General features: G+C 43.8%; 1 protein-coding gene across 1 annotated transcript in view; it reads right to left on the bottom strand.

Moving 5' to 3' along the window:
* Positions 1-10,404: 10,404 nt before the first annotated feature.
* Positions 10,405-18,040, bottom strand: part of CTSC (cathepsin C) — a 31,798-nt gene continuing 24,162 nt past the window's right edge. Inside the window, exons 6-7 of the mRNA XM_020778804.3 lie at positions 14,007-14,138; positions 10,405-11,985 (exon numbers count right to left, since the gene is read on the bottom strand). Of these exons, the coding sequence (XP_020634463.3) occupies positions 11,483-11,985; positions 14,007-14,138 (635 nt within the window). The 3' untranslated portion in view covers positions 10,405-11,482. The remainder of the gene's footprint in view (positions 11,986-14,006; positions 14,139-18,040) is intronic.

Raw genomic sequence — 18,040 nt, 5'->3', positions numbered from 1 at the left:
TACTGGTAAAGTAAGTACATTGTTTAGTATTTCAAGGAAAAAGAAATGTTCTATCCAGAACATCCCTGAAAGTTGCAAATTTCCTCATATATTGGATGGGGTCGGGGAGGGAAATAGGAATGTCTGGTTTCTTAAAAAATGGGTGGTGGAAAGAAAAAATATTTTGTGTAAACCTGCAGTTAATTTTTAAAAAGCCCCCCTCCAGCTTTTTAAAATTTGCTCAGGGAAATAGTGGAGGGAGAAAAGAAGAAGGGGAGAAGAGGAAGACATGGGTCCTTCTGTCACCTCAGCTTGCCTCTATAATGGCAATTCTTGGTTTACAACCCAACAAAGCCTGGCTCCCAGCACTGAAAAATACAGCCTACAAATGGTCAATGAACTCTACCCAGCCACAAGGACCAGTGATCACTGCACACAAAAGACCAGCTAATGACACCCATCAACCACAGGAACAGATCATCTCTCTCCCTTATCACAACAATACACCCACAACAAAAAAACACCATGATCACCATAATCACACACTCTCCTGAAAACGACAAAAAGCTGATCCCACAGCTATAAATACTCAACTGTCCCACAAACTGCACCAGAGCACAGACAGAGTTCTGACTCCTGTCCTCTGAAGATGCCGGGCATGGAGTCTGGCAAAATGTTAGGAAGAACAACCTTCAGAACATGGCCAAACAGCCCAAAAAACCTACAACAACCAACAATTCTTGGTTTATTGTGAAGTTCAAACATGGGTAGTTTATGGGACCCAGGCAAGGGCAATCCCCCTCATTATATAGGGCAAAGCAGACGTCTTCTGTTCAATGCACAAGTTGCCAGTGTCTGACTCTCACCTGATCCACAGCTTCCAAGATATCACCACTTCCAACACAATTCAGAAACATCATGACAGCTTTTCATGGTGCAGTGGTTAAACTGCAGCACTGCAGTGAAGACTCTGCTTGTGACCTGAGTTTGGTCCCAGGCCCTGGTAGACAGCTTGAGATTGATTCAACCTTCCATCCTTCCAAGGTAAGCAAACTGAGTACCCAGCTTGCTGGATTGAGGGGGTAATGTGTAGCCTGCAGAATTATTTTATAAACAGCCCAGGGAGTGCTTTCAGCACTATGGGGTGGTAAATAAGCAGCCCACATTACATTTTTTTTCCTTGCAGGAGAAAGACTAAGAAAGAAAGGGAGGATTTTGTACCTGTGGAGTTGATGGCTTTTTGATTCCTCCCTCTCTGCCCTGCAATGTGGAGCAAGAAGCAATTTAGTGCTTTTTTAATTCAGATATCTTTCAAGCACCTGCAGTTAAGTAAAAATAACCTCCCTGTGAGCTGTGTTTCGAACACGGATTATCTGTGCATTTGCTAGTGACACGAAGAAGACAGAAACTGGGGAAGAAGCTAACTGCTAATAAGGATCGGCGGACAATACCAAGCAGAAATAATTAAACCTCTCTTGCTGTAGTCTGGGAAGATATTCTCTCAGAAGTCATAAATGTTGTACAGGCAGGGAGTCAAGCAAGCGCAGGCTGTAGAACCAGTGGGGTGTGAGTGGTAGAACTTGGGAGATGTGGGTTAGTCACCACTGACCTATGAAACCCATCAAGTGACCTTGGGCCAACTACTGTCTTTTAGCCTGACCTTGGACCTGGGACATAACTCTGGGATTTTTGTTTTTCAATGATTCGGAGTCGACCCGTGGATTGGAACCCACCCACCCGTTTTTTTTCCTTTTGTGGGAAAAAGCTTGTTTTTAGAGATGGGCACGAACCGGTTCGTCCCACTCTGTCAAGGCAGCAGTAACAGGTGCTGCCGCTCCCTCTCCCACACCAATCGAGCCATTCCCCAGGCCCAACTTTTTGCTTTCTCCACTTCCTGGGCTAATCTCCCAGTCACCACTTCAGAGAAGCCTCAGCTCTTGCCGAGACTGGAAGATCAGTGGAAGATCATGGAGGCTGGGCCTGGCGAGGGGCTGATTGAGCCAGAGGAGGCAGGGGAAGGGAGCAGCTGTCACCTTTACACACTGGGACAAACACTGCTTAAGTTCATAGGAGGAAAGAGCATTTACAGTGGTGCCTTGCTTGACGATGTTAATTCGTTCCAGCGAAATCGCTGTAGAGCGAAAACATTTGTCAAGCGAAATGAAAAAATCCCACTGAAACGCATTGAAAACCCGTTCAAAGTGTTCCAATGGGCTGAAAAACGCACAGTCCAGCGAAGATCCTCCATACAGTGGCCATTTTCGGTGCCTGTATAGTGAGGAATCCGTTGGGGGGGCCATCTTGCAAGCCAGCAGCCATTTTGAAACCCGACGATCGTCGTAAAGCAAAAAATCGGTTCCCAAAACAGGGAACCCATCAATGTGAAGTGAAATTCCCCCATTTAAAACATCATTTCACAATCGCACAAGCGATCGCAAAAACATCGTTGTAATGTGGATTTGTCGTAGAGCGGGGTAATTGTCCAGCAGGGCACGACTGTAACTTTTAATGAATCAATTAACCAAACAAGTAACATTTGGGTTACACAGATGCTTATGACAATGTTGGAGGATATTTTTAAATGTGGTAAAGCAGCAGGTATTAAAAATATCCATAGGTGGCCTTTCATAATAAAGGGAAACAAAGTAGCTGACAAGGTCAAACCTCTGCAGGAAGAATGCCTATAAAATGTACAAGACAGAGCTTAGAAGTATCTAGTTACAAATATTCAGTTGTTTGGCAATTGGAGATGGGCACGAATTGGTTCGTCCCAGTTCATCGAGGTGGCAGCACAGGTACTGCTGCTCCCCTTCCCTGCCTCCTCTGGCTCAATCAACCACTCACAAGGCCCAGCCTCCATGATTGTCAACTGATCTTCCAGTCTTGGCAAGAGCTCAGGCTTCCCTGCCCCGCCCCCTTGGCTGATCTGTCACTCAGGCAAAAGGGCAGGGCAGAAAAGGCTGTGCTCTTGCTTGTGACCGGGAGATTAGTTTCTATTCCCAACTTCCATTAAAAAAAACATCTGTAGCTCTTGTAAAATGCCAATATATAAGCAAAAGAAGCACTGACTATTCTGATAAATTGTTTTGTGAGAAACCTGTCTGTCAATGTTACCTATTAGTCCACGAGTGAGGCCTCAGAGCTAGACTGACATTTTCCACATTTTATTATAGATCTATAAATTGAGAGTGATCCATCCCCATAATTCTCTGAGTCAATTTTGCAGTTTTATGGAAAAGACCTGGTCTTTTTGCCATCTTCAAATAGTTCATGGAAATCAATAAAACCATAGGAATCCATGAGAGAGGTTATACAATAAAACAACATGCACATTCAACATAAAGGTGTAAGCACCATAATAGACATATTAGTCTTAATGCGACATGAACTCTTTTTGCAGTACTGCAGATGGTGGCAGCAGCCACGAAATTAAAAGACGCCTGCTTCTTGGGAGGAAAGTGATGACAAACCTCGACAGCATCTTAAAAAGCAGAGACATCACCTTGCCAGCAAAAGTACGCATAGTCAAAGCTATGGTTTTTCCAGTAGCGATGTATGGAATTGAGAGCTGGACCATAAAGAAAGCTGACCACCGAAGAATTGATGGTTTTGAATTGTGGTGCTGGAGGAGGCTCTTGAGAGTCCCCTGGATTGCAAGGAGAACAAACCTATCCATTTTGAAGGAAATCAACCCTGAGTGCTCACTGGAAGGACAGATCCTGAAGCTGAGGCACCAATACTTTGACCATCTCATGAGAAGACTCCTTGGAAAAGACGTTGATGTTGGGAAAGTGTGAAGGCAAGAGGAGAAGGGGACGACAGAGGACGAGATGGTTGGACAGTGTCATCGAAGCTACCAACATGAATTTGGCCCAACTCCGGGAGGCAGTGGAAGACAGGAGGGTCTGGCTTGCTCAGGTCCATGGGGTCACAAAGAGTCGGACACGACTTAACAACTAGAATAGTACAGTGTTAAAAGTGGTGCATCAGAAGTTTAGATATCTCTATTGAATTTGCAGGATTCCCAGTGTGATATAGTGGATAGAGTGATGGACTAGGGCCCTGAAAACGAGGGTTCAAATCCCTACTCAGCCATGGAAGCTCACTGGGGGAGTAGAAATTCTCTAATTATTTAAAACTATTTTTTATATATATCTGCTTTTATATTTGTGTTGTAAGCCGCCTAGAGTGGTCGCAATGACCAGATAGGCGGGGTATAAATGGAATGAATGAATAAATGAATGAATGAATGAATGAATGAATGAATGAATGAATGAATGAACAAATAAATAAAACAAGCCACTCCTTAAATATCTGAGTTACCTCGAAAGCCCTTATAGGCTCACCCTAAGTTGGTTCTGACTCAATTACTCATAACATCAATTACACACGGACATTTTGCGCACATATTCTTCCAAATTCTTTGGGCAGGATCTGACCAGAGTGCATATTTCATTCCCTGGACTCACTGAATCCCACCAGAGCGCCGAGTCAGAAGCTGGTATGGTTTGAAGAACTCCAGACTAAGTGCTAATATAATTACAAACCGCTGCTGAATTTGTGTATGTGTGAGAGAAAGTGTGTGTTTTATTGTTATCTGAAAGAATAAAATCTGTATTTTTTCATTTGATGTTTACAGAGGCAGGCTGCTAATATTTGCAAAGCGTTAATCAGATCTATCACCACCACCCCTTCCTCATGCAATGAAATAAAAACTTTGAGAGAAAAGTGCTGTGTATCTAATATTTTATCCTCCCACCAATGAGGTTTAATATTTTTGATTTAGCCTTCCAGCCAAGTTGGTGTAATTGTTTTCTTTCCACAACTGGATACGCTTTCTTATTACCATTCTGCCTGAAGTTTAAACACGAGCCTATAAATCCCAAGGTTAGCGCACAGCCCTCGAGGATGAACGAAGCAGGAAATTACAATTGATTAGCAACAAAATTTGCAACATCAGCAGCCATGTTCATTTATTTATTTATTCAGAACGTTTTTATCCTGCCCTATCTCCGAGGGCATGGCTCAACAAAAGCAATGTAAACAATTGAACACGTTAAAATATATAGAATTATTTAAAAGAACATACAAGCACATAAAATAAAAACACTGACATTATTTCGAAACATTTGAAACCATACATAACAAAAAATATCACAATGTGTGTAAATGAAAACCCAAAGACGAGTGAACAGCTACATTTAACCCTAGTGTCAAAAGGAAATCAAAAATGGCCCCAATTCAGCCTTCAAGGAAAGAGCAAGTTTAGGCATCCTTCAGTCTCGAAAGACTATGGTAACGTGCTCTGTATGGAGGACTTGGAACAGCGTCTAGTGTGGCTGAGGAGGCCAATTCGAGAGTGACAATCCCTTCCACACTGAAGACAAATCCAATCTGTCCCCTGTCCAGCTCCCTGATTTTGCTGCTTTTGTGACTTCCTCTTTGCCTCAGCCTGCTGGGCAAGGGTCTCTTCAAATTGGGAGAGGCCGTGATGCAGTGCCTGCCTCCAGGCTGAACGCTCAGATGTCAAGGTTTCCCATCTGTTGAGGTCCATTCCTAAGACCTTCAGATCTCTCTTGCAGATGTTCTTGTATCGCAGCTGTGGTCTCCCTCTGGGGCGATTTCCCTGCACTAATTCTCCATACAGGAGATCCTTTGGAATCCGACCATCAGCCATTCTCACGACGTGCCCAAGCCAACGTTCTGTAAAAAAAGAGTCCTTGTTAGGAAGCTCATTGCCATCTATTCCACTTGCTTCAGCACCTATGATATCTTCAAGGACAAGTCCACATAGAGTGCATTGCAGTAGTCTAGCTAAGAGGTTACCATTAGGGATGGAATTTTTGGATTTCTTGGATTATAGATCCCATAATTCTGGGAGTTCTATCTAATGGACACGTTACTTTACAAACACATAAATACGGCTCACCTGGAAGAAGGGCCTAAAGCTGGAAGACTCTGAGGCTTAGCTAGGCCTAGTTCTGCTAAGGCTTCCTGTTTCTGCCCCAGCGCTAGCTAGGAGATTTCTTTCTGTACAAGAAGCTAGGCGGAGCGCACACTTATAAGCAGTTCTCTTTGAACAGTGTACATGGATATGCTTCTGTTCAAGAATAAGCCTCATTAAGTTTAGTAAGACTTCCTAAAGGTTAGTATATACAGGATTGTAGCCATCAATACTGGACTGCTAAAAAAACCCAACCCACAAGGCACACTTTGAATTTGTTTTAATATAATATTCAAACTACATTAAATACACCCTTTTGTATGAATATACTTTGAAAGTGTTCCATTGACTTTCTCCCCTCAACAAATATTTAAGTTAAAATATTCTAAGCTACTAGGGAACATGCAAGACTCTTTTATAGCAAAGAAAATTAACAAGGCACACTTTCCACCCCTTTAATTTTGCTTATTAAATAAAGTAAAAAAAAAGGAAATTGGGATCCCAGTCAATATAGACCAGGAAAGAGCTATCCTGTCCAGGCTGAGGGCCAAGTCCCAGTGAGTGATCGTCTGAGGGCTGTATCACCCAACTGCCTCCATAGCTGCCCTAAAAAAACTGAAAGGGGAAAAAAAAACCAACCCAGCATGACCCACAACTAAACTTAAGGCAGCGTGGCTTCCTGCCAATTTTCAGTCCCGTTTCAGTGTGAAAACCACAATCCAATGCTAGTCGAAAGCCAGGTCAGTGTCTACCACAGCCGGCAAGGGAGACCCAGAGGCAGAGCTGATTAAACTCACTTCTTTAAAAAGTGTCTTGAAAGATACAGGTGTGTGTTTGTATGTGTGTGTACACTTTTCTAGTCCTCTCTCCTGAGGCAGATATCTGTCAATCAATCCATCAGTAGCCAATTGTTCCATCCTCGCCTCAGATTTTGAAAGGAGCCACGCTTCAGGAATATCAGCAAGGCTTTGGCTCCAAGTCTCAAGTCTGAGTCCAGATCTTTGGTGCCAAGTCCTGAGTCCCAAGAACCCCATTTAAAAAAATCTCCAGAAAAAAAAAAGGACAAGGTGGGCGGGTTCTGAGTCTTGAGTTCTGTCAATCACTGGGGGAAAAAACCAGAGTGTGAGTCGAATTGTCAGCGTGACTTAATTCTGCCTTGACAGCGGGTCCCCATTCCTGGCCAATATGATTACAGGCGTACAGTGGTGCCTCACTTGATGACGTTAATTCGTTCCAGCAAAATCGCTGTAGAGCGAAAACGTCGTAAAGCGAAATAAAAAAGCCTATTGAAATGCATTGAAAACCGTTCAATGCGTTCCAATGAGCTGAAAACTCACCGTCCAGCGAAGATCCTCCATAGGGGCAGCCATTTTCCATGCCTGTGCAGCGAGGAATCCGTCCCTAAGCACAGCGGGGGGGGGGGGGGGGAGAGGCATTTTCTTCAGCCGGCAGCCATTTTGAAACACGACAATCAGCTGTTTTTGATAGTTGTAAAGCGAAAATTGGTTCCCGAAGCAGGGAACCGATCACCGCAAAGCGGAAAAACCCCATTCAAACCATTGTTTTGCGATCGCAAAAACCTCACTGTCAAGTGGATTCGTCGTTAAACGGGGTAATCGTAAAGCGGGGCACGACTGTACCTTGATTTTGAAAATTTAATGCGTTCTCCTGGACATTTCATATTGAGGGAAATTCGCAAACCAAAACACGGTTTTCCATAGGAATGCATGCACAGGGATGGCGCTATAAACCTCCCAGGCGCCATGCATCCTGGGGAAAGTGTGCTTCGCATTGCAGAAATTTTTTTTTTGCAAACTGAGGCATTAATTTCCATGGATTTTCTTTCGTAAACCAAAAATTATGTTAACCGAGGGTGTTCGCAAACCGAGGTACACTTGTACATCACTAGAGAGTTGCAACAGAGGAAACTTTTTGAGTTCTCTAGGCCACTTTATCACACACAAAAACTGTGTAAAATTTGCAGGCAAAAAAATGGGGACGAGTGTGATGTCTCTTGTTCTTGAAAACATTGTTCTTTACTTTTTGAAATAACACAGCTACTTGTTTCCCCTTTGCTGGAAGTTTCCACCTTTGAAGAAAAAGCACTTACTTACCTGGCAGTTGTGAAGGGATCACATTATCTAGTTCAGCCTTCAAGCTACAATTTCTAAACACAAACACAAGGGACCATGCCTCTCTGAACACCACGGCATTTGCTTCTGAAGAAACATAACTTGATTTTTCCCCCTCTCTCTTGCACTCTCTCTTTTTGCGATTCATAGGTGCCTGTTTCAGATGTGGGGCTTAAAACCACAGCATTTCGCTGGGGTGTTCCTGGCTTTCAAACAATCCATGCGAGAAGCCATTTTTTTTCTCCCCTTAAGGCTTGCTCAACAAGCCACGCTGCGCCGGGTGGCACTGTTACACATAATTTGCTGTTTGTAATAACAACATATCATGCCAAACCTTTCATAGAAAATTACATTTAAATCTGTAATTAGCAAATAGCTGTGCTGTGAAGATGCTAGTACAGGAGCTATGTGTGTTAGTGTGTGGCGTTTCATTTCACCCACTTCCAGACAAGCAGCCCCAGTTATACTCATGCACCAAAAATAAAATAAGAATCTTGTGGCAACTGAAAGACTAATATATTTATGAGGGAGTAATTAGAATGAATAGTGGAAATTGTTTCCAAAAGTGCTTGCCATCGTTAACTCGATAGCCTTCCAGTTACCGCAAATCCTCGTTACGTTTATCAATGGAGCAAAGCCACTGACTCCCTGCAGGATGATTAGGGATGAAAAATTGGCAGTACTATTTTCCGGTTAATGTATGAAAATGTCCCAAGTTGAAGAAAAGTGTTCTGCTTTTGGTTCACTGACAACCATTTCAGGTGCAGCGACGTAGATAACAATAATGATAGCGACGCTCCCAAGAGAATCACAAGTTCCTTGACATTTAAATATGGGATTTTCACCGTAATTGGATATGCAACATCTGTAGCCTGTTAAAAGAAGCTAGGGTGTCGCTTCACAGAACTCCCTGTTGAAATCTGACATTTTATCCTTCCCTGGAAAGCGGCTTAACTGCCCTTTTGAAAAGGAAGCTTTCCAACCAACATTACGCAGCTTCCTTTCCAAACAGGAAGTTAAGCGTGTCAAGGCAGAAAGCCTGCCAACTGGGCCTTCTCTCCAGGCGAGCACAATTTACGGGTTGTGTAAGCTCTGGGTCTTGCAGGTGGAGCTCCTAGTAAGGACAATTATGGGATTTGTGGTCCTAAATAAATCCAAAATGCACCTCCCTGGTAAGAAATGTAAAAGTTGGACACGGAAGCAAGAGGTCAGGAAAAACAACCAGTGTATTTGAAACACAGTGTTGGTGGAGTATTCTATATCTATGGACCGCGAGAAAGACAAGACGTAGGCGCTAGATCAAGTCAGGTCTGAACTTTCTATAGCTGTAAAAATGGCTGAATTGAGGGTACCGAACCTCAGGAACTTTCTAGGAAGACAGAAGTCCCTGGAAAAAGCACATTATATGGGGAAATTTAAGTAAGAGATAATCCCTAGAATTGCCATAATCAGAAGTGTGTTGATGGTACGTAACAATAGGATTAAAATTAGTTAGGACTTATTTTCAGAGGTATAATGGATTTTACTGAGGGCAGACTAAGAGTCTAATCCACTGGTGCCTCGACTTAACAAACTTAATTGGTTCCGGAACTCCAGTCGTAACTCGAAATGGTCGTAAATCGAAGCACCATTTCCCATAGGAATGCACTGAAATGCAATTAATCCATTCCAGCCAAAGGGGGGGAAAAACACCCACAGCAGGACCCATTGTAAACGTGATTAATCTGTTCTGGCTGAAGGGGGGAGGGGGTAAGAAAAGCAAACAAACCATGCAAGGCCCATCGGAAATGCAAAAAAAAAAGCAAAGCAGAAATCAAACAAACCATGCAAGACCCTTCAGAAATGCAAAAAAGCAAAGCTAAAAGCAAACAAACTTTGCAAGTCCCATCAGAAATGGGGGGGGGGACAAAAGACAAACAAACCCTGAAAGACCCATCACAGCATAGAGACATAATTCCACCACCCAGCCCAAAACCACACTGCAAACCCCACCCAGAACAGTTTTTAAAAAGGAGAAAGCAGCACTTTACCTTGCCAGGCAGTCCGAAGCCTCCTCCGATCGCACACTCTCTAACTGCTGGGGCGAAAGAGCTACAAAGAAGCAGCCTCGTCGCCTATCAACGGTTAGCAATTTGAATTCCCCACCTTTTTTCCTTGCCTTTTCCTCTTCGTAAGTGGAAGCTGCGGCCGCAAGTCGAAGCAAAATTTTTGGCCGGCGCTGGTCGTAACTCGAAATGGTCACAAGTCGGGATGTTCGTAAGTCTAGGCACCACTGTACACGATTCAGTCCCTCCATGATTTTAAAAGGCTGCAAGTTAGCTTGGCTGAAAAACTCTGACAGCAATCACGTATTGGGTGGGTTCTCTTTATTTCAGGATCACATACAAAACTGAAAACCATCAAAGCAAGCCACATTTGTTGGAGACAGGTAGTACAAAAAGTGAACATCGAACAGATGTTAATATAGGAGGTATTTTGCAATGAGAAAGAACCAGAGTTTCCCTTTTAAAAAGCCACAGCACAACCATATTTATGGTATATTTATATGGCTTTTAAAAATTCTTCATTTCCATCTTAAGGCACAATAGTCAGAAACAATAAAACCTGGATTAAAAAACATTCCTGCTATTAATCGAGTGTAGAAAGATTGTCGTAAAAAAACGATGAACGACCACAGTTATAGTAAATCCCAAATACTGTCGAATTCACAGGGATTGTAAACATCACACTTATTTTGTATCCCTTTCTCCAAAGTGCGCAGGATGCAATTATCTTGTCGTATCCGAACAATCTCACTAAGACAGGCTCAGTTCAAACCATGGTTTATGCTAACCCTAGTTTAGAACTCAAACCAGTTTGATCATCCAGATGAGCCTTCCGTCTGTGCACCTGTCTTAATGTCCCATCTGCTCAGCCCCTCCCTTTCACGGCAAATTAGCCTCGAGAGGTACAGCTCTTGCAAGCATAGTGTGTCAATACAAATTTAATTCATTCAAGTTCAATTCAAACATAAAACCAGAGCAATCACTCAGACCGTGAGCCAGCTTCAAACCATGGTTTCTGATTCTGGCTCGCCTAGCAAATCACATAAATCACAGTGAAGCTAAAATTCAGAGGGGCATCTAAGATGAATCACAGTTGCTGGTCAAGATCACCCAGTATGGGTGCCATGGCAGAGCAGCTGGAGACCTCAAATCTACCCGGTCTCAGGCTCTACCAAGAGCGGCCTTTACTTACAGTGCCACTTGAAAGGTGCATTATATATTTCATTTTCCTTAATTAAGGTGATTCTTTGAAGCTGTAAAAAGCAATGCAGAATAATCGACCAGGTGCAAGCTTATTTCCCACCCTTTTTTAGGATGGACACTTTGTTGCTTCCTGGCGCAGCTACATTTTGGGTATTTCGTCACACGAAATTCGGCCGCAACTACATTTTGGGTATTGGCATGGAAGCCACAGCTATGCTTTCTATGGCACACTCATCAGTACCCCTCCGGATTCGGAAGTAACCCTGCTCGCCCCAAGAGGTCCCCCAGCTGTTCTTCACTATCCAGTAGGGTTCTCCAGTGCTCGGATCGCTGTCGTAACCCACCAGCAAGACAGCGTGATTGGTCAGTTCGAAAGGGTTGAAGGGATCCGTCAGCCCCGTGTGATGGTAGATGCCTCCTCCGTAATGCAAGAAATCGTTATAGACTTCAAAGGCCACTGCCATTGGCCCGTGCTTGATGAGTTCAAGTTTCATCAGCGCTTCATTGCACCCCCCATAAAAGCCCCCGACGTAGTAATAGTCGGTGGCGTAGTAGTGGTAACAGCTGTGCTTAAAAGCGCAGGGGGAATCGGTGCCTGTGTAAGGGAAGCACGCCTCCTCAACCACGCCAAAATCCTGAACGTATTTGCCAGCAATGAGGTAAGGGAAGCCTCCGTCACAACCTAAAAGAGAAGCCAGGAGTTTTAGCTACATTAATGTGGAGATACAGTGGTGCCTCGCTAGACAGTTACCCCGCATGACAGTTTTTTGACTAGACATTGGCTTTTTGCGATCACTATAGTGATTCGCGAAACAGTGATTCCTTGGGGGAATTTCACTGGACAATGTTTGGTCCCTGCTTGACAAACTGATTTTCGCTAGACGGCGATTTTGACAGCTCCCTCCGTGCTTGCAAACAGGTGTTTTCGGGACCTAAGCTTCGCAAGACAGCGATTTAAACAGCTGATCGGTGGCTCACAAAGTGGCTTTCCTATGGCCGATCTTCGATAGAAAACGACGATTCTTCCCCATTGGAACGCATTAAACAGGTTTCAATGCATTCCAATGGGGAAATGCTTTTCGCTAGACAATGATTTCGCTAAACAGTGATTTCAGTGCAATGGATTATCATCGTCTAGTGAGGCACCACTTTACCTTGATGGCAGAGCTTGGAAAAAATAAATAAACCTTTTTGGGTGGATTACAATGCCCACAATACTCAGTTAAAATGGCCTGGCCAGGAAGGCTGGGGGATATTAGGTGCTATAATCCCCAAAGCTGGTTCAGTGAGTTAAGTATCTGGCTATGGAGCCAGAAGTTGGGAGTTTGATTCCCCACTGTGCCTTGTGTAATGAACTGAAGTATCCTGGGAATTGTAGTCATATTGGAGTCTGAGTTAAAAACAATGGAACGTGTGAGACTGTTTTTGCAGAATTACTTGTCTAGTACAGAGACAAGAAGGCAAGGCCGAAGACGCCTAGAAGACCAAACAATAATACCGCTTAATTGGAAGCAAGATAAGACGTCTGTGGATCTCATGTGAAATATGGGTGGAGAGTGGTGTTGAGCTTTCTTGCAATTAATTGATTGACAGCTCGAAAGTGTCGTAAAGAAGGAGGTCCCAGACATGCAGAAAAATGATTGATTGTGTATGTGAAATGATGGTTTGTGTATGCTGTATGTAGAAGGTGAGAGACAGAGATGTTTGCTTTTCTTTTCAAGAAGAAGGGGGAGTGGATAGCCCAGCTTAGAAGCCAAAATGAGTAGAGATTTAGTTGTTCTTATTTTATTTAGAAACAGGTCCTACCTTACAAGGATGTTGTGCTTCTAAGGAAGCACAAAGTCAATGCTTGGTTACTTGGAAAGTAAGCAAAGGTTTTCTTTTTAAGGTCAGGATAGTCACATGGGGCTTGTACTATGCACTTTTGTGGGCTAAAGGACCAACCTCGGGGATAAAGGTGGTGATTTTGCGTCCATAGTGACTCCCTATTCAAACATCATACAGTGGACCCTCGACTTACGGAATTAATCCGTATTGGAACGTTGGGTGCAGGTCGAAAAGTCTGTAGGTCGAGACTCCATTGACCTACAATGCATTGAAAACCGATTAATCAGTAACTGGCCGTTTTTGTTCCATTTTGTTTTTTTTTTCCCGGTCCGTAGGTCGATTCTCCGGCTGCAAGTCGAACCTAAATTTTGTGGCTGGAGAAGTCTGTAACTCCAAAAGTCTGTAAGCGGAGCCGTCTGTAAGTCGAGGGTCCACTGTACTCTCTTTAGGGAGAGATTGAAGATATAGGAGAAGAGCCGGCCTGGATAGTCTTGGGTGAGCTGCATTGTCCCACAGCACCCCCCAGAGGAAGGTAATGGTAAACCACTTCTGACACCTCTATAGGAAACCCTGAAAATGCTGCCATAAATTGGAATTGACTGGACAGCACATAATTATTGTTATAAATCACCCCCCCCCAAAAAGAGGATAAAGCAGCAATAACTTTTTTCTCTGTGTCTCCAAGCACTGCAGTTCCTGAAGAGGAAAATACATGATCGTTTACCATGTCTCCTACCTCTGCTGACAGGACATATCCTTTTCGAACTATTTTTAGCATTATGTTTGCATTCTTCCCTATTTCAAAGAGGTTGTGGCAGGTGGAAGGAGAAAGAAAGAAATGGCAGTTCAAAACCAAATGAAGGCCTTGTTGCTTACCTTGAGAGTACTCACTGCAAGAAACAACTTTCTGGGGGCTTAGTATAGGCGTCTGTGAATTGTTGGTGAGGATGCGAATCCTGGCTTCCAGCATTCCCATTGAAGCAAATGCGTAACAGCTGCCACAGGATGCTGAGTAATAGAGAAATAAAAAAGAAATAAATTAGCCAGCCACAAGGATGTCATAGACTAGACCCATTTCCTAAATTTGGGATAAGTCAGTTTCCATGCTGGGAGAGAACAACTGTGTCCTAAGAGAATGTGGGGAATCTCTCTGAGCTGACTGGATAGGTGAGCGGTTTTGGTATCTGGCTGCAGAGACAGGCTGGGAGTTCAATACCTGATTGTAACGTCTGGGAGAAGAGCCAGCCTGTGTAACCTTGGGTAAGCTGCACAGTCCCACAGTGCCCCCAGAGGATGGGAAGGGAAAACAACTTCTGTATATTCTCTACCTAGAAAACCCTGAAAAAGGTCAATATGTTAGAAGTGACTTGACAGCACACAATTATTGTTATCAGAGAGGTGCTGTGGCAACAGTTTGAACTGAATATGGAACAACGGATTGGTTCAAAATTGGGAAAGGAGTATGACAAGCTGTATATTGTCCCCCTGCTTATTTAACTTATATGCAGAATACATCATGCGAAAAGCTGGACTGGAGGAATCCCAAACTGGAATTAACATTGCCAGAAGAAATATCAACAACCTCCGATATGCAGATGATACCACTCTGATGGCAGAAAGTGAGGAGGAATTATATAACCTCTTAATGAGGGTGAAAGGTTCCCCTTGACATTTAGTCCAGTTATGCCCAACTCTAGGGGGCGGTGCTCATCCCCATTTCCAAGCCTTAGGGCCAGCATTTATCCGAAGACAGTTTCCGTGGTCACGTGGCCAGCGCGACTAGACACAGAATGCCATTACCTTCCTACCTAGGTGGTACCTATTCATCTACTTGCATTTTTACATGCTTTCGAACTGCTAGGTTGGCAGGAGCTGAGCCAAGCGATGGGAGCTCCCTCCGTCACATGGATTCAATCTTACGACTGCTGGTCTTTTGACCTTGCAGCACAGAAGCTTCTGCAGTTTAACCCGCAAAGAGAAGAGCGCAAAAAATTATTTGAAACTCAACATAAAAATAAAAAAACTAAGATCATGGCCACCGATCCCATCACCTCCTGGCAAACAGAAGGGGAAGATATGGAGGCAGTTACAGATTTTATTTTCCTGGGCTCCATGATCACTGCAGATGGTGACAGCAGCCACGAAATTAAAAGACACCTGCTTCTTGGGAGGAAACTGACGACAAACCTCGATAGCATCTTAAAAAGCAGAGACATCACCTTGCAAACAAAAGTCTGCATAGTCAAAGTTGTGGTTTTTCCAGCAGTGTTGTATGGAATTGAGAGCTGGACATAAACAAGTCTGACCGCTGAAGAATTGGTGCTTTTGAATTGTGGTGCTGGAGGAGACTCTTTAGAGTCCCCTGGACTGCAAGGAGAACAAACCTATACATACTAAAGGAAATCAACCCTGAGTGCTCACTGGAAGGACAGATCCTGAAGCTGAGGCTCCAGTACTTTGGCCATCTCATGAGAAGAGAAGACTGCCTGATGTTGGGAAAATGTGAGGGCAAGAAGAGAAGGGCATGACGGAGGACGAGATAGTTGGACAGGGTCATCAAAGTGACCAACATGAATTTGACCCAACTCTGGGAGGCAGTGGAAGACAGGAGGACCTGGCGTGATCTGGTCCATAGGGTCACGAAGAGTCGGACAGGACTTAATGACTAAACAACAACTAGTGTGACAATCAGGAAACCTGATGGGGACTGGGGAGATCCAGATTCTATGGCTCACTGAGTCATGAAGCTCCTGTGGCCCTACCCAAAGGATTGTTGTGAGGATAATGTGTAGGAAGGAGACCTACGTGGACTGCTTGAGTTCACGGGAGAAAAAGTGGGGTGTAGATATAACTAATCATAATACTGGTACCTAGAGTGGTATAGTGGAGTGACAGATTAGAACTCAGGAGACCTGGGTTTGAATCCTCAGTTGAGGAAACTCTCTGGTAGGGGTGGGAGTGGAAGTGGTAAAACCACTCTTTAAATATCTGACTTACCTTGAAGCCCTATTAGTTGCTATTAAGTCAGTTCACGTAACAATCACAATACTAGTCGCAATATTATAATACAAATTGTGATTATACTAAATGCCCCGTTAAAAGAGATAATTCTCTTCCGGTGCAAAATGGAGCCATCCTTCTGATTTCAGCTTTGGAAAAAAAGAAGCTATTCTCCCACTATTAGGAGCCTTAATCTGATGGAATAAAAAGCATTCCATGGCAACAGGTCTGATGATGCCATCTTACAGTCTGACCGTTTTCCATTTAAGCTGCTTATCGTTCACATCACAGTTCTAATTTGCAAAGTGCCTCCCTGTCTTTCCTGTCAGGCCCTTTTATTTCAACTTTACAGGGGAGAGAACTGGAGTTGCGAAACCAGCTGTCCCAGAATGGGAGGGGTAAACAGCCCTGTGGCGCAGTGGTTAAACCGTTGTGCTCACGACCCAGAGTTCAATCCCAGGTAGCCGGCTCAAGGCTGACTCAGCCTTCTATCCTTCTGAGGCTGGTAAAATGAGTACAGGAGGCTGGGGCAGTGTGTAGCCTGCATTATTAACTTGTAAATCACCCAGAGAGTGCTTTATAAGCAGTATATACTGCTTATATATATGGGCAGTATATAGGCAGCACACTTTGCTCTTTTTTTCAGTAGACCAAACTCCCAACTCTCCATCCAAAACCTTGAGGACTAGGAACAGGAGTTGAAGATTACAAAGAAAGCCACGGCTCTCCTCATTCCACTGGAATCCAGTCATCTAGGATTCCAACTGCATCATTTATTATTTATTTATTTATTTTATTTCTATCCCGCCTATCTGATCATATTAGACCACTCTAGGTGGCTTACACTTGTTCCTTTGATGGACTCAATCCTCGCTTTTAACTTTTCCACATATCTAAGAGATCCCAAGCCGGAATTAAGATTGCCGGAAGAAGTATCAACAACCAAGATGATACCACTTGGCAGAACATGAGGAAGAATTAAAGAATCTCTTAATTAGGGTGAAAGAGGAGAAGAACAGTATGCCGAAGAATTGATGCTTTTGAAATCTGGTGCTGGAGGAGACTCTTGAGAGTTCCCTGGACTGCAAGGAGAACAAACCTATCCATTCTGAAGGAAATCAACCCTGAGTGCTCACTGGAAGGACAGATCCTGAAGCTGAGGCTCCAATACTTTGGCCATCTCATGAGAAGAGAAGACTCCCTGGAAAAGACCGTGATGTTGGGAAAGAGTGAAGGCAAGAGGAGAAGGGAACGACAGAGAACGAGATGGTTGGACAGTGTCATCGAAGCGACCAACATGAATTTGACCCTACTCTGGGAGGCAGTGGAAGACAGGAGGGCCTGGCGTGCTCTGGTCCATGGGGTCACGAAGAGTCGGACACGACTAAACAACAAAAGCAACAAGAGATGGATGGATGTGACTTCAGAGCACAGAAGAAAACTGGGACTCAGAAGGGCAGCAATGAAGGAATTAGAAAATATAATCAATATAAAGGTGTGTCAGTGAAGACCAAGAGCAAGTATCACCCACACTCTTGTATTTCTAATTGTCATTAATGGCTGTGAAAGCTGGATAGTTAAGTCGACAGGAAAGAAATGTGGTGCTGGTGGAAAGCTTCGTGGATACCCCGAAGTGCCAGAAATATGAACAAGTAGATCCTAGACCAAATCAAGCCCGAAGTATCTCTGGAGGCAATAATGTTAAAACTGAGGCTGTCCTACTTTAGGCAGGATTCTCTGGAAAAGACAGTCATGCTAGGAAAGATTGAAGGCGAGGAAGAGAGGAAGACCAAATATGACCCTATGAATTAGCACTCTCCGAAATCTCCTGTCCTCAAGAGCCCAGCTCATCTTTTGTAAACGCAAGTCTGTGGCTTCTTTTAGGGAGTCAGTCCATCTCATACAGAGTC

This window comes from Pogona vitticeps, chromosome 3 (assembly GCF_051106095.1).
Source record: "Pogona vitticeps strain Pit_001003342236 chromosome 3, PviZW2.1, whole genome shotgun sequence".
In the NCBI taxonomy this organism is placed as follows: domain Eukaryota; kingdom Metazoa; phylum Chordata; class Lepidosauria; order Squamata; family Agamidae; genus Pogona; species Pogona vitticeps.
Note: the sequence above shows the minus strand (reverse complement) of the source record. Positions and strands in the feature narration are given on the sequence as shown.